Source organism: Perna viridis, chromosome 15 (genome assembly GCF_037379345.1).
Source record: "Perna viridis isolate PV_CMFRI_1.1 ecotype Kerala chromosome 15, ASM3737934v1, whole genome shotgun sequence".
Taxonomy (NCBI): Eukaryota; Metazoa; Mollusca; class Bivalvia; order Mytilida; family Mytilidae; genus Perna; species Perna viridis.
This window is the reverse complement of record NC_142459.1, coordinates 2598655-2613283: the sequence shown is the minus strand read 5'-3', so window position 1 is coordinate 2613283 and position 14629 is coordinate 2598655. Positions and strand designations below refer to the sequence as shown.

Below are 14629 nucleotides of genomic sequence, written 5' to 3'. Positions count from 1 at the left end.
ATGCAATCCAGGGACAAAGACCAGACATGGAAAACAGACATACACGACAAAGAACATAAAGTAACTAAATCAAACATACAAAGAAATAAAAGCAAATGAGCAAGTTTCAGGTAATAAATTACTTTGTCATTGTGAGCTTGCCTGTGTCTTTTTGACATGATTTTCTCTCTACTATATTAGTCAGTCCAATAGTTTGACACTGGATATAATTAAACAGTTGTCTGGAGCATTTTAAAGATTTACAAAATAACGAGAATAGGTATGGTGGATATGTCAAAGAGACAACAACCCCATCAAGATGATAATGTCAGCCCAAGGCCAACATAAATGAGTTGGACAGGCTTACATTAAGTATTGAGTTTATATAAAATGAATTACATACTCCTGAAACAGGGTTATCTGGAAATGCGTCTTTAAAGATCTCTTCCGAAATTCTTTTTAAATATTATTCCCTGGTTAAAAAAGCAGGTAAATGCTTGTTAATCACTACTAGCACATTCATTCCGCATTGGAAGAGGGAGGTTTAGCGAGCTGTAAAATTAAGATTTAATCCACGACCAAGTCAAGACCATTGCGATACCAGCTGCTCCTATGGTTTAATATCTATTTTGAACTTGATTATCAATCGGATTAGTTGTTTTGTAATTTTGTTGTTACCCTTATTTAATATATTTTAATATCAATTCTGTAAAAATGACGCTTTATATAGCTTTATGTGTATAGTAGAAATACGCATGAGGGATAATCAGTGTCGTCTTTTTAGATGGTGTTTTGTCTTTTTCAGTTTGTTTTCGTAATTCGTTATAGGAGATACTCGTGATACGTATTTTGTAACGCAAGATAATTTTCTTTAATGTTTTGAGCGGTATTGGTAAAATAAAATAGACAAAATAGAAATGATATGTTATATGGTACGCAACGGGGAAAAAATCTGAGACCTTGGTTTAACTAGAACAAGACACCGAAAACGTTGCTTATAGATCGAAAGTCCATAGAAATATCATGGTGTTCTCTTTTACACACAGCTTGGCCTTTATATTCCTATGTAATACGTTGCTGAGGCTTGGTATAAAATACTCAAATATACGTGGACCCATTTATAATTGAATGCAACACGCCTACTCCCATGCTTTTTTTTTAATAATTTATAAATTCGTTTACCAAATATATGATCACGGTATACCTTTGTTGATGCAGTAATTTATAGTACGAATATCAATTTCTTAAATGTTTTATTATTCTAACTCAACTCTAAATTTTAATTCCGTCTTTAGTACATTTCAGTGAATTCTCCAAAATATTAAATGTGTTAGTATGTAAAATTATATGACAATTCATTTACAGTTAAAAAATGTAAGAATGAATTGTTAACTATCTTTTTTTGGATAAATCATTGTAAGCATATTGTGTTTAGCGTGATGTATTCAAAACAGTCTTTTCATCACATTGCAAAAGATAGTTCACCATATGTATTCGGTAAAATATAGTTGTGGAATATCTATTGAACATCAGTAAACAATAAATAAAACTACAAATAATTTAGTTGGCATTAAAATGTAAGTAGGAATAATTATGATGTCATTATTGAAATTGGTATATAACTAGTAAATGTGGAAATTAAAATTAAAATCTAAACATATAGTTTCAATAATATATTAAAAGATCTTCACAGAATTAAAAACAAAACAAAACATATTTAAATAAAAAAAAAGAACGATAGTATTTTTTTTTATTTTTTTTTAATACGAATGAGATCCTTTCGCTTCTCATGCCCCATGAAAGAGCAAAACATATTTTCACCTGAAATTACTTAAAATCAAGCTTTACATGAAAGAGTAATCAAGGGAACCGAGCTTATAGCGGTAATCAAAAGAATGTAATCCAGGGACAAAGACCAGAAATGGAAAATAGACATACACAACAACGAACATACAGTAACTAAAATCATACATACAAAGTAACAAAAGTAAATGATCAACTCGGACTCCACTAAAAACTGGGGGCATGGACCAGGTGCACCGGTAGGATAAGCGTCCTCTGCTTTTCTAAAAACTCCCGCTGAGCTGCTCATAAAAAGTCAAGTCCGGGGTAGATAAACGAGGGAAGGAAAAGTATGGTCCGTTTAATAAATCAGTTTTCATGGTGCTGATGGATACACCATTACAATCCACGAGTTGATGATAACGACCATAAAACTTCTGTAGTTATGACTTCAATCTTGTAACAACATAACCCTGTTCTAGAAGCCTAAGTGTTAGACTTCTAGCGCGATACAAAAAGTCTGCGTAGTTTCGGCAAGCTCTGGTATAACGTATGAGTTGTGATATGAACACTCCATATGCAGGAGCCAAATTAATTGTCTCGTAACCGTTTTAAATAAAAAACACAAATAAAATAGCATGTAAATACAAAAAAAACAGTTTTAATACAAACTAAAACACCAAGTTTTAGATGTTAAAAAGAACTTTACTAATCAAAATTAGCTTGTTTTATTCACAAAATGGATACCTTATAGAGTGCAAAGTGTTATGGATATAATTAGCTGAGAGGAAAAAGATATAAAGACTCCAAATAATTTATGAATGACAAAATGGAGACATCTTTAACTACTTTTAAACGTTTCGACTTTAAAAATCACATTTTAAGTGATCATTTACTGCGCAATGGGGGTGGTAAGAAACCTTCACCTATTAAAGCCTTCAAAATTACAATAAGAGGTAATGATGTATAGGTTGATAGGTGTTAAGATACTTTTCGTACGGCCTCTTGTTTTCATCATTATTTCTCTCGGTCAGGTTGCTCAGCATCATTATATTATTCATAAAATATTGCCTGTATAGTACAAATATTATTGATGTAGAATTCGCTTAAATTCATTGTGACTAATATGACTATTGATCAAATGGTTACAATGAAATCAAATCTTTACTGTACGTGCAGTGACAATGTATGGCAAACGGAAATCAGCTCTGTGTGTTATATGTATGATCAAATGAAGGTAAGGGACCCTTCTTCTATCTTATGGTTCTGTCATCGGTAGAACTATATCAGGTCTAGTGTCTTCTGTTGATGGAACTGCATTCTGGTTAACCCTGAGCAAAATATTAGTTCATTATATAATTTTCAGATGCACTTTGTATGTATAAACTACAGAAAAGGTCGACAAAACTTTATAGATATGATCGTTTGACTTTTACATGGCAAAGTATTATATCACATTTGAAGATTTTAATTGTATGTTAGTATGATCACGATTCAGTTAGTATCACATGCCATGTAGAGCCTTGATTTATCACCAAATCTTGTCATAATTGTAAAACTAAGGATACCAGTAGCTGTAATAGTATAAAATACTGAACGACTGAAAAGATCGAAATTAACACATGAGGCAAACGCCGCCAAACTAGAGCCTCCAAAATAGATATTAAAGGTCTAAGTATAGTTCAATATGAAAAGAACATTATTCATTAGTCTATTCAAAAATATAAAAATAGTAAATGCTAAAAACTTATTTTGTCTCGTAAAAAGATGTTTGTTATAACATGGAAACAACTTCTCTATTGAACATATGTGAATGCACTAACCTGTTAGGCTTGCGTAATTTGATATAAATTATCCGAATACATATCAGAAAAAAAACTATAACTATAGTTATGGCTATCAATACTATAATTGCAGTCCTTTTATCTACAAAGGGAAACGTATGAGTAACAAGTAATTATCATAATACTAATGTAAGTGTATAATCTACTGTATGAAACTCATTGTGTACTAATGTAAGACACGCTCACCTATTAAATGATAGTTTTTATTGCTCACGAACGACAATAAATGTTGAGCAACAATTTATTCCGTTTCTATGGTTCCTCAAATATAAGTTTTTTAACAACCTTAAACTGTTTTCTGTATTTTTAAATATTTCAGAATTAAATCGAACCTTGAGATTTCTATTTTAAGACAAACATTTCAATTTACATCAATTCGATCCGTTTCAAAGAAAGCAAAATGAAGTATGGGTAATTCATACTTTTAAAACCCGGATCCGATCGAAAACAGTTATAATTGGTTATTCGATTATCACTGAAATTTAATAATTAATTGGTTAAGTTAGTTACAGCTGTGATGCAGTTGATTTGTATAACGTATTCAACTTTGTTTGTTTATCATCTTAAATGAGCCTCTTATTAAATAAAGTATGCCTTTGGCTAATACATTCCTCATATAATGATGCAACAGTAATATCTTGCCGTACCATTGTGTTTGTTTGTTTGTTTGTTAGGGTTTAACGTCCGAGCAGCAATATTTCAGCTATATTCAGACAATGAACATGAAATGGATGATAAAATGAACATGAAATGAAAAAAAAAGGATGGGTCACAAGGATAATAGGGTCGACAAATTTGGATTGCCACTGGAACAAGGGGAAGTGGGTAAGGTCGGGCAATTTAGCCTCCTGTGGCGGAGCGCAAAGGTTCCTACTCCTATCGAATACCACAGCAGGGTTCTTTAACGTGCGAGGAACGTGGCATCTTTCCCAACACGGTGCACCACTATGGTTTGCGGTCAGGTTTTCCGTATTATAGCCTGACAACCCCAGCATGTAACATGCCAGGGGTACCCCATTCCACCACCTGGGGCACACATCCCAGTTGCTCTGTGGGCAGAGCGCCTAGCCCCCGGCTAGGTTTCTGAGCACTATTCAGTCGCCTTTTACGACAAGCTTAGCGCTGCTGCAGGCCTATTCTTTTACCATCCGGACCTGCACGGGGCCGTACCATTGTGAACTGCAGGTGTAGTTGTTGCATTGGTCGAACTGATTGGATTGGGGCAGTCTACTATCGACGTTACACAAGTACAATCTGTACATTTGGCCTTCAGTACAAGTGTTTTGGCATGACGAAGGATCCACAGGACCTGTAAGTTATTTGATGTATACTTTACCATTTATTATACTTATGATATATTTTATTCATTCTCTATTTATTATATTGACGTACAATTGCCAATAGTGAACATGCCAGTCAAGTACAATCGACATATATTGTCTTTGGCAAAAACTGTTTTAGTAATACATTGTTTTGATGTTATTGACAACATGCTTTAAGATAATGAACTTACAATTGGCAGGTTCTTCATCATCCAAATACATGCAGTCTGGATTTTTGTCGCATAAATAGTTATTATGGATACAGTTTAATGTTATGTTACATTCATACATATCGGAACCACAAGATGCAGAGACCTATCATATAAAACAAATGTAACAATTATGCTAATTTCTTCTGAATTATATCATTCTATTTAGAAATGTTTCCATACTGTAACATTCAAAAGTATTTTATAATTATTTTTTAAAACAGTAAGAAAGAGTAAAGACTTTTGACATTATGTATTGTGTACATTTGACATTTACAGTAACGGGGTATAACCAATAAGAAAGTGACTCGTTTCATTTATAGACATTTAAACAAACTTACTTGTTCTGTCAGTAATACAAGTGATAAACAATATATACGTAAAATAGAATTGTATGTCATTGTTGAATCGTTGGTTTTATATGTCGTTGATAAACTCAACTGTTGGTATTATTAAAGACATATAGGACGGATGTTCATACATCTCCCTGAAATAAGTAAATTATTTCTCTTTTTATACGTGTCGAAATTAAAGTGGTACCTTTGTCTGAATACAGTTTTCATTAGTTACTCAATCAATATAAACATGTTACCTTTAGTTTTATTCTTAAAATACACTTTATCAAAGTGAAGGACTATGAACCATAAAGGCATACTCATGTATAGACGCGTACATTTATATAATAAGAAGACAACATTTTAAAAATAAGCAAATCAATAATTGAGACTTAAACACCATCCTTGTAAAATATGATTATTATTTATATTTATGCTGTTTAGTTTTAAACAATAAAATATCTAACTGACATACATACAATTGTAATTACCACTCAGTACTATAGACTTTCCATGTATAGTTGCATTCCGTAAAAGAATTTATTTCTTCTTTATTTTCTTTGACTGAATATTTTCACAATCTATTTTTAAATTCCAATTACAGTTAGTTTAAGCGATTGCAAGTCTAGGTTGATCATGTGTTCATTGCATTTAAATTGTCGATATGAGATAAATAGTTGTATAGACGAACTTAAATGACGTTGCCCTATGATTTCAGCCCGGTTAAAAGAAATAGATTGCCGAAACTACTAAAGCGCAATAATTTTTTACCGTGCTATAGTTCTTACATCTAGGCTTCATGAACAGTCGTTCCATTTAATGTAGCAACTCGGTCGGTGTTTCTACAAAAGCAAAGGACGCTTACCCTACCGATGCATATGGTCCATGATCCCATGGTCCGGTTGTTTATCGTTTTGTTTTATGTATTTTTTTAGTTATTTTGTATGTATTTTGTTGTCAGTCTATTGTTTTATTTGTTCGTTGTCCATTGATTATGTTCTTACTAAAGTAAGTTCTAATTCTGGTTCCCTTGATGTCCCTGTCACTCAACAACAGAGGTTTTAAGCATACTTAGCAGGTAAAATATTTTTATTATATATGCACTTGTTGATGAGTGAATATAACATTAACAAAGCCGAGCAAACAACAAATACAGTAAGAAGTCAATGGCACAAGTATCCAATGAATCAAGATATCAAGTAATATACATACAAAGTAACATTAAAACAAAAAAATATGTTTTACTCTATCTGTGTACAGGTAAATGATACTTTTGGGTATTTGTAAAGTTGTTTGTGAATTCTGTCTTACATGTATATGATTCATACGAGCTGCAGTTCAATTGTTTCGTATGCAAAAATATATATATTTAGAAAAAACATTTTTACATGATTTTCTTACCTAAGGATAACGAATAAATCATTGGAAAACTTGAATTCATGACTAAGACATAAATACATTTGTTTCATTGCCTGTGTGTCTATTATACCTGTCTAGCCTTTGTCCTGGATTATATATGTTTTATTTCCACTAGAATATTAGTTCCCTTATATACTAATCTTATATACTAATATAAACTTAAACCTTTTTTTTAATGTTTTTTGTTTGTTTGTTGTGGGTTAACGTCCGAGCATTTTTTTTTATTTTATTTTTTTTTATTTATTTTTTTAAACACTTTGGTACGATGGCCTTGCATTCTGTGAAGTTGTAAGACTACTTGTATTAGGAGCAGATGAGCATTGATTGATATCGACAAAACATTTTCTGTCTTAGAAATGAGGTCTAATATTTTTGCAGGACCTAGTTTTGTTTACAATATAATGTAGGTATTAATCAAATAAAAATGTACATTATGAACATATTCTGCAGTGCACCAAATACATTATCCATACGTTCTGAATACGGAAGGAAAAGAGTGATTTTGCAGTGGAAGTTTATTTCCGATGTCCATGACAAAATACGGTTCACAGTATAAATAGTAATTTGTTTACATTATATTGCATATATTATCAATGCAATTTCACAACCAATCAGATCATACTTCTAAAAATGTCTACTTAATGAAAAAAAAAACTCTCCCAATTAATGACTTGATTATTCTACCCCCGGTCTATCTGATTTAAAATACTACGATATGTGATTCAGAAGAACTAGAATAAAGAAGCACTTTCTTTAAAGGATTTTCACTTTCCATAATCTTAAATAAAAAGTGGAATTTATATTTTCCTCCAAAAAAGCATCTCTTAGTTTCTCTGTTATTCAGTAGGCTGTGAAAGTAATTCTGTCATTTAGGAATGAATAATCCTTTCATTGTTGGATTCTATTGAGATTCTAGTTGTTCGATCATATGATCTTATCATGATTCAGCTGACTTGTCACAAATAATTTCGGTCGGTACGAAGCAAAACATACTGACCGGGGACTAAATAGTTTATCATAGTAAATCGTTGTCGGTCAAAGTTCCCGTAGAAGAGGATACATGAACCCTGGTAAAGATTGCATTCTAAATACAAAATCAAGGTCTACCACTGTAATATATCCAAGTGGAAAGATGCATGTTTAGTGTTCATTACATGTGTTGGTTTTTCAGTATGTCTGTGTTTAGGTCCGCTTACACATTATGCACATCTGTTTAAAAGCGACCCCGCAGAATGCCAGATGTCTACTAGAATACATTAGAATTGAATATATTTGATGATTTTAAATGGTCTGAAATAAATAAAGATATGATGATAATGAGTGTCCATCAATTCAGAGTTTTATTACAGATCAGTTGTAAATTACCCTTGCTATTTTTAAACAAATGCTCCAAACACTGTTGCTTATCAACAAAAAGTGTTATTTAAGCTAGTTGAAAGCTTAGGTCATCATTAACGGCTGGGTTGATACAAATTGGTATTCTTTTTCATCCTATCTAGTACTTTTTTGTAATATTTAATGCCCCCTATCTAGAACTGTTTGGAATGTTTTGTAATGCATCCTGTCTAGGTCTTATTGTAACAAAATATATCTAGCATTTGTTGTAATGCATCCTATCTTGTACTTTTCATAACTTTTTACTATATTCTATCTAGTCCTTTTTTATATTTTTATGCGTCCTATCTAGTACATTTTAATGCATCCTGTTTAGTATTTTTGGAATTTTTATTTGGTCCTTTATTTGAAAACGTAGGAAAGTTTTAAGTAGGTCAATGCGTATCAATGTTACATCGGTTTCAAATACCCAGATGTAGCATAAACATAGTATGCAACTGCATGACAAATATGCTGTCGTACCAGCAAACAAAGCCCAAAACAACATTGATTTTGTCTGCAAAACGTTTTACATCCAATGTTTATTATCAGAGGTAGACATAGAAAATAATAACTGTAATAAGACCTATACTGCTACCACAAAAGTAGAGATAGTGGAGAACCATGAATCTGTACTGTCTTCTTTTGGTGTTTCTCTATCAAAATCGATGATCGTGATATACTGTCTATGCACTAGATTCATAAGGTCCACAAGAATCCATTCAAACAAAGCTACATTGCTGGATCTGCAAAATGTACCACCCGACAACTGTCAAAACCATTAACTTCTATACTCACAGCTGTCAAAGAGGGTCTTCAGTCCTACCACAACACTTGTTACTCCCGTAATGGTATATAATTCAATGTGTATCCTAAACAACTCGAAAGATCTCTTGGAAACCCTGAATTCAAGATTATTATCAGAATACAATAGCATTGTAAAAACCTGTGATTTGTCAACTCTTTATACTTCTATTTCCCATACTCAGCTAAAGTCTTGACTCAAAAGAATTATACATCGTTTTCACTGCACAACAAAACATGCTGCACCTAGATACAGATATGTAGCACTATGTAGAGATTCTTCATACTTCGTTAACAACGATTCTAAATCATATGTTTTCAAAATGCATGTATTTTGATCGACATTATATTTCTCCAGAGTTAGTGTGGTGGATGCGTTTTCCAGCAAATGGTCGGCATTCCAATGGAAACAAATTATTCACCTCTACTAGCTCACCTATCCCTTCACTCTTATGAAGCTTACTTTAAAGCTGATCTGATCCAAAGTTTACATTTGAGAAACAAGGCGCAACTTTAGGGACTAAGAGATCATCAAATTACGTTCCGCAACTAAAACAATATAAAGTTATTTTATTTTTTTGGCTTTGCTCGCCTGAATACATACTTTTACGAAAGTACGGAATTTTATATAATATCAAACAGTAAAAAACTTAACACTTAACATGTTAAAATAGAAGATTATCACATTGGCTACGCTTTTATATCAAAAGGATCTCACAAAGTAAAACTGATTCTCTAGATAAAAATAAAGGAAACGCAAAATCATGGATATATGCACTTATTTGTTCTATTTGATACTTTATTTTGGTACGGAAACTTTTATGACTACATGATATAACCCTAAAAAGTACTAATATCTAACTAAATACCTATGATACCAAGTATGCCAAGTAAGACTAATAGTTAATGCTTGTAACGCAGGTAAACATGTTTGGTTAAGCTTAATTTCCTAACGCAACTTCATAATTTTACATATGGAACGAATGCAATATGTATAAAATCAACGTTACGTAGGTATGATAGATTAAAACAAGTCATAAGATTTTGTTTTTAATCAACACTATGTGTTATATATATTTACCTAATACAAAGATCTATTTAATTCAATTTATTTAAACTACTTTACTACGTGTGCCCATAAAATCGGCCGTATTCCAACGTCTTGGTATAACCTTGGACCTCTATATCTGTTAATGTATGTGATTTGATATCTTAGCAGCGATAGGCAGATTTGCTTATATGCTTAATGTACAGTGTAATGCAAATTCATATAATATATATTTGTATAATGTGTAATTGATTCAGTGGTAGCTCAATGGACTTCAATACTGATGAGATCACTTTATTTACTATTTTTAGGTACACAGCTCTTAATCTAAACTACTTTTACTTAAGTCGGTACAATAAAAATCCAGTAATGCATTTTGGATTTTGTCATGATTCATCGTGAAAGAAACTAATTCAGTTGTGGCTAATGTAAGATCTATAGCAGTTTTCGAACTAATAATCTGCCCTGAGTTCACTATGGAAGTAACTCGTGTGGTTTCTATGGTAGTTTTGATGGGAAAAGGTGATACTAAATGGAAATCTAGATAGGTTGAAATGATTATTTCCTCTGTCATTTGCATTAAAGTATAAACACTAGTTTCATGGCTTTGAAATGATGTGTGTACAGTAGTGTACACAATTTTGTCTCCTTCCTCAATTGTTTTCGTTACTCGAGTTTCACTTGCAAAGATGTTTATTTTATCATTCAAAATGTGGGAGGAACTATGTTCCTATAGAAACTCGGAAAAACTTTCCACATATTTAGTTGCACATGACAAACTTGAATCAACAGTTGAAGTGTTAAGAGTAAAATCGCATTTAAAGAACGGAACTGTGGTAACATCATTTTTCTGTGTAACAGAAGATAAAAATTTCTTGATTGTGAGTTGAATTTGTCTATCCAATGAAGGTTGCATTAATGAGCTGTTCTGCAATGGTTTGACAACAATAGGCGTTAACATAAGTGTAAATGCCTTCTCCGTGGAAGACGAAAAGAGATAAAAACTTTGGTCATTGTGGCACACATGTCGACAAATTTTGTCGGTACAACGACTAAGACCTTCTGGACAAGTTGTTTTGTCTGAATCTGCAAAAAAAGTATATGACGTTTCCTGACTTGACTCTTTGTGATCAACTCGATAGGTGTTTCTAGAAATAGAGGACGCTACCAGTGCACCTGGTCCATGCTCCCAGTTTTTAGAGTCCGTGTTGTTCATTTACTTTTGTTACTTTGTGTGTATTGTTTTTGGTTATTTTATGTTCTTTGTTGTGAGTGATAGTTTTCTATCACATCAGGTCTTTGTCCCTGGATTACATTCTTTTGATTTCTGCTATAATCTTTGGTCCCCGCCATTTAAATGCGTCTTAATAACAATATCTAAAATTGCATATATACATAATATCAATGAGGTCATATCCATAGTAGTTCATTGAGTTAAATATTCTTATGAGTAATATATTAATTTTCACGATTGAATTTTTAGCAGAGATCACAGTGTACTAAACAGTAAACAAGACCACATTTTATCTAGTATATTGGAGTGTGAATTATAGGACAGTATATGCAGAGAAAAGCAAAAGAACCTATATCCGATCGGAAAAACAGTATCATCCACGATTAGGTAACGACAAAAGGCAACAAGAACATGAAATAAACAAAATTGGCGTTATATATAATATTTTCTACTCTGGGCCTGCCAATTAAAAAAATCACAAAAAAACTCTGAAAATGTGTTAAATTAAAACTCAGACGTTTTTTAGGCTTGAGAAAATCTATTTAACTCAGGTTTGTAGATTTCAGATTGATAGAGTTTTCAAAAAGGCTTTGTGCTAAACTGTGTTATTCTAAGACTTTTCTTGAGGATAATGAAATTAGATTTTCTTGGTTTATCAGCATGAAACTCAATTCAATCCATAAATAACATGTATGGATACATTGAAATTAAATTTAATAATCGAATCGCGTGTCAACTTACAGTTTTTCGCATCTGAATTATTGCTACAGTCGAAATTATTATCACATACGACATTGCTTTCTACACACCCGCCGTATCAAACTAATACAACTTAGGATTTGTCTGAGAGGGACGGTGCTTGTACTCAAATAACATATGACTTTGTTGAAATTGCACTACAATGTTGTGTTTATCGCTGGTAATGATTTCTCAACCAGCTGATTATGCGACACTTCCAATAATACACGCTATGCAGAGCAGTTATGTATATAGGACGTCGCTGATGCTCCGTCATTATTACTTTGAAAATTGGACTTGGCCTGATTATGAAGCGCAATAGTTTTCACTCATATTGTTGTTACCCTTATTTGCTAATTTGACATAGTTTAAAGTAGAGTAAAACTAACATTTATACAAGTTGATTCTAAATTGAAATTGTAAATACCTGAACATATCAGAACAATTCACAGCGAGAGAAGCAAAATCCTTTGCATCTGATTAAGTCTTTAAACCTACATAAATTAGCTTTTTCAAAATATTTTGATGACAATTTAACAAATAATTGTAAAATATTCATTTATCGCATTCATTGAAGCACTATCAACTGTCGATATTATTAAATATCTAATATAGAACCAAACGTTATTCTTATCCTTATTCTGTCATTTTTAGACGTCTAACAATATGGCAACAAAAGGTAATGGTTTACAGATACTCTTTCTATTAAAACAGTGTTACCCTATATTTATTCAATTATATATTTAGAAAGAGTAATCAAGGGAACATAGGTTATAGCGGTAATCAAAAGAATGTAATCCAGGGACAGAGACCAGACATGGAAAACAGACATACGCAACAAAGAGCATAAAGTAATTAAAATCATACATACAAAGTAACAAAAGTAAAGATACTATCTCCTAAAAAAAAACAATTGACAAAACAATAAACACGATCGTAGGCATTTTCGATTGCTCTAAACTCCTAGTTCGCCCAAACCCTAACAAACGAAAGTCTGTAATATCAAAAATATCATTTTCGGATAATTGATTTTAGTAAGCTTAGAAATTATGTATGAATCTAGATATATTATCTCTCTAAGCTTCTCTCCCGGCAGAAACTTTAGATAATTATTGGTCAAGCAAGACAATAAAAAATAATGTATATATGCCCTAATTACTTCATACCATAAGTTCGTTGTCAATCTAATTTATTTATATCTGGATTCATTTTCCGTGTTTACTAAGCATATTTTACCATATAGGGTTGATTTGCAACGTTACATACGAAGTGATATTAGATGTTAGCTACTTCTACCGTACTGACCGGATATTACATATACAGTTCATGGAGTAGTTCCGGTTATATATAAAGTGTCCTAATAACTACACTTAATTCGATGATATATATATATATATATATAAATATATATATATATATATATATATAAATATATATATATATATATATATATTTATATATATATATATATATATATATATATATATATTCATTTGTTTGTATTAGCATTTTGCTAGTCTTTCAATTCTTTAGTTACCTTCTAATTGAAATTTTGTTTTTTTTTAAGAGAAACATCACTGATGTATTTTACAAATCATGACCATAACCCTTACGACCTCAATAAATGACGTTTGTCAAATATTTTGTAACTTTCAACTTAATTGTTTTTGTTTTTTTTTATATGTCAATCTTGGATGTTACGAGTAATTGAGTAATAATAAATCTTATTGATCTTTTTCAAACGAACAACAGCAGAAATCAAGATGTTGCATAATCCTAATCAAACCTCCATATAAATCCTTGTGTTGTGTCAGGAAATAAAGCACCCAATACACATATACTACCATTATTATGTTTCATTACATGTACATATTAAGTAGTTTGATAAAATAATTTGGAAATCACATGGCAAATCCAATATATTCAAAAATCTCTTTGTTCTTATTTTCCTTGATTGATCTTCCGTAAAGGATCTAGCTTGATAGTTAAAGTTGATAAGTGTCATAAAAAGGCGTTTTATTGCTGGGTCACCCAAATGCACTTCTATACACTTTCTAAGCTGCTTACTTTCATATCATCGACCTTGGAAAATGACTAGTGCTGTTAAGTGGATGTTTGTTTCAATATGAAGTAAGCACCCTGATGACCACCAATGTAGTACCTCTGATTTCTGATATTTCCCAACACTCCTGTCAAACATTAACCAAACTATGACAACTCAACTACTCAATACGAAATTGAAATAAAGGACACTAATAACACACTCAAATTTGCCGCTTTCAATGACCTTCTTCTCACAGTTGAAAAGAGGAAAACTTTCTACCTCTTGTAGAATTTTGTAAGTCATAAAGATACAAGGTTTTAGGACTGCCTGTATAGAATTTTACAATTTCGATTTTTGTACATTATTTCTCTTTTCATGTTAGTTTACTCGGGATCAATATACATACTGTTCACGGTCAAAAGCATAACAACCACATCTACTGTTTCAGCAGATTAAAGTAAAGTAATGTGACAATAAGTCTCTAATTTTGTTGAAAA

General features: G+C 31.8%; 1 protein-coding gene across 4 annotated transcripts; it reads right to left on the bottom strand.

Annotated features, from left to right (window-relative positions):
• Positions 1 to 2445: 2445 nt before the first annotated feature.
• Positions 2446 to 6159, bottom strand: LOC148596508 (uncharacterized). Of its 4 annotated transcripts, XM_088564072.1 has the most exons (6): positions 5951 to 6144; positions 5478 to 5623; positions 5119 to 5242; positions 4776 to 4914; positions 3585 to 3687; positions 2446 to 3092 (listed from the first exon to the last, which is right to left on the bottom strand). In XM_088564072.1, the coding sequence occupies exons 3-6, from the start codon at positions 5137 to 5139 to the stop codon at positions 3020 to 3022; spliced, it is 336 nt and encodes a 111-aa protein (XP_088420198.1). In that variant the 5' UTR covers positions 5140 to 5242; positions 5478 to 5623; positions 5951 to 6144; the 3' UTR covers positions 2446 to 3019. The 4 variants fall into 4 exon arrangements, with proteins under 4 accessions (XP_088420198.1, XP_088420197.1, XP_088420196.1 ...); XM_088564071.1 differs by lacking the exon at positions 5119 to 5242 and having other exon boundaries at positions 5951 to 6159; XM_088564070.1 differs by lacking the exon at positions 3585 to 3687 and having other exon boundaries at positions 5963 to 6144.
• Between the last annotated feature and the right edge of the window lie 8470 nt (positions 6160 to 14629).

What these genes read in the sequence shown, in the direction of transcription:
- LOC148596508 (XM_088564070.1), bottom strand. Translation starts at nt 5,537, where the DNA reads ATGACATACAATTCTATTTTACGTATATATTGTTTATCACTTGTATTA. An exon ending in TTGTATTACTGACAGAACAA is followed by an intron (nt 5,243 to 5,477) that starts GTAAGTTTGTTT and finishes TTTATATGATAG; the next exon opens with GTCTCTGCATCTTGTGGTTC. An exon ending in TGATGAAGAACCTGCCAATT is followed by an intron (nt 4,915 to 5,118) that starts GTAAGTTCATTA and finishes AATAACTTACAG; the next exon opens with GTCCTGTGGATCCTTCGTCA.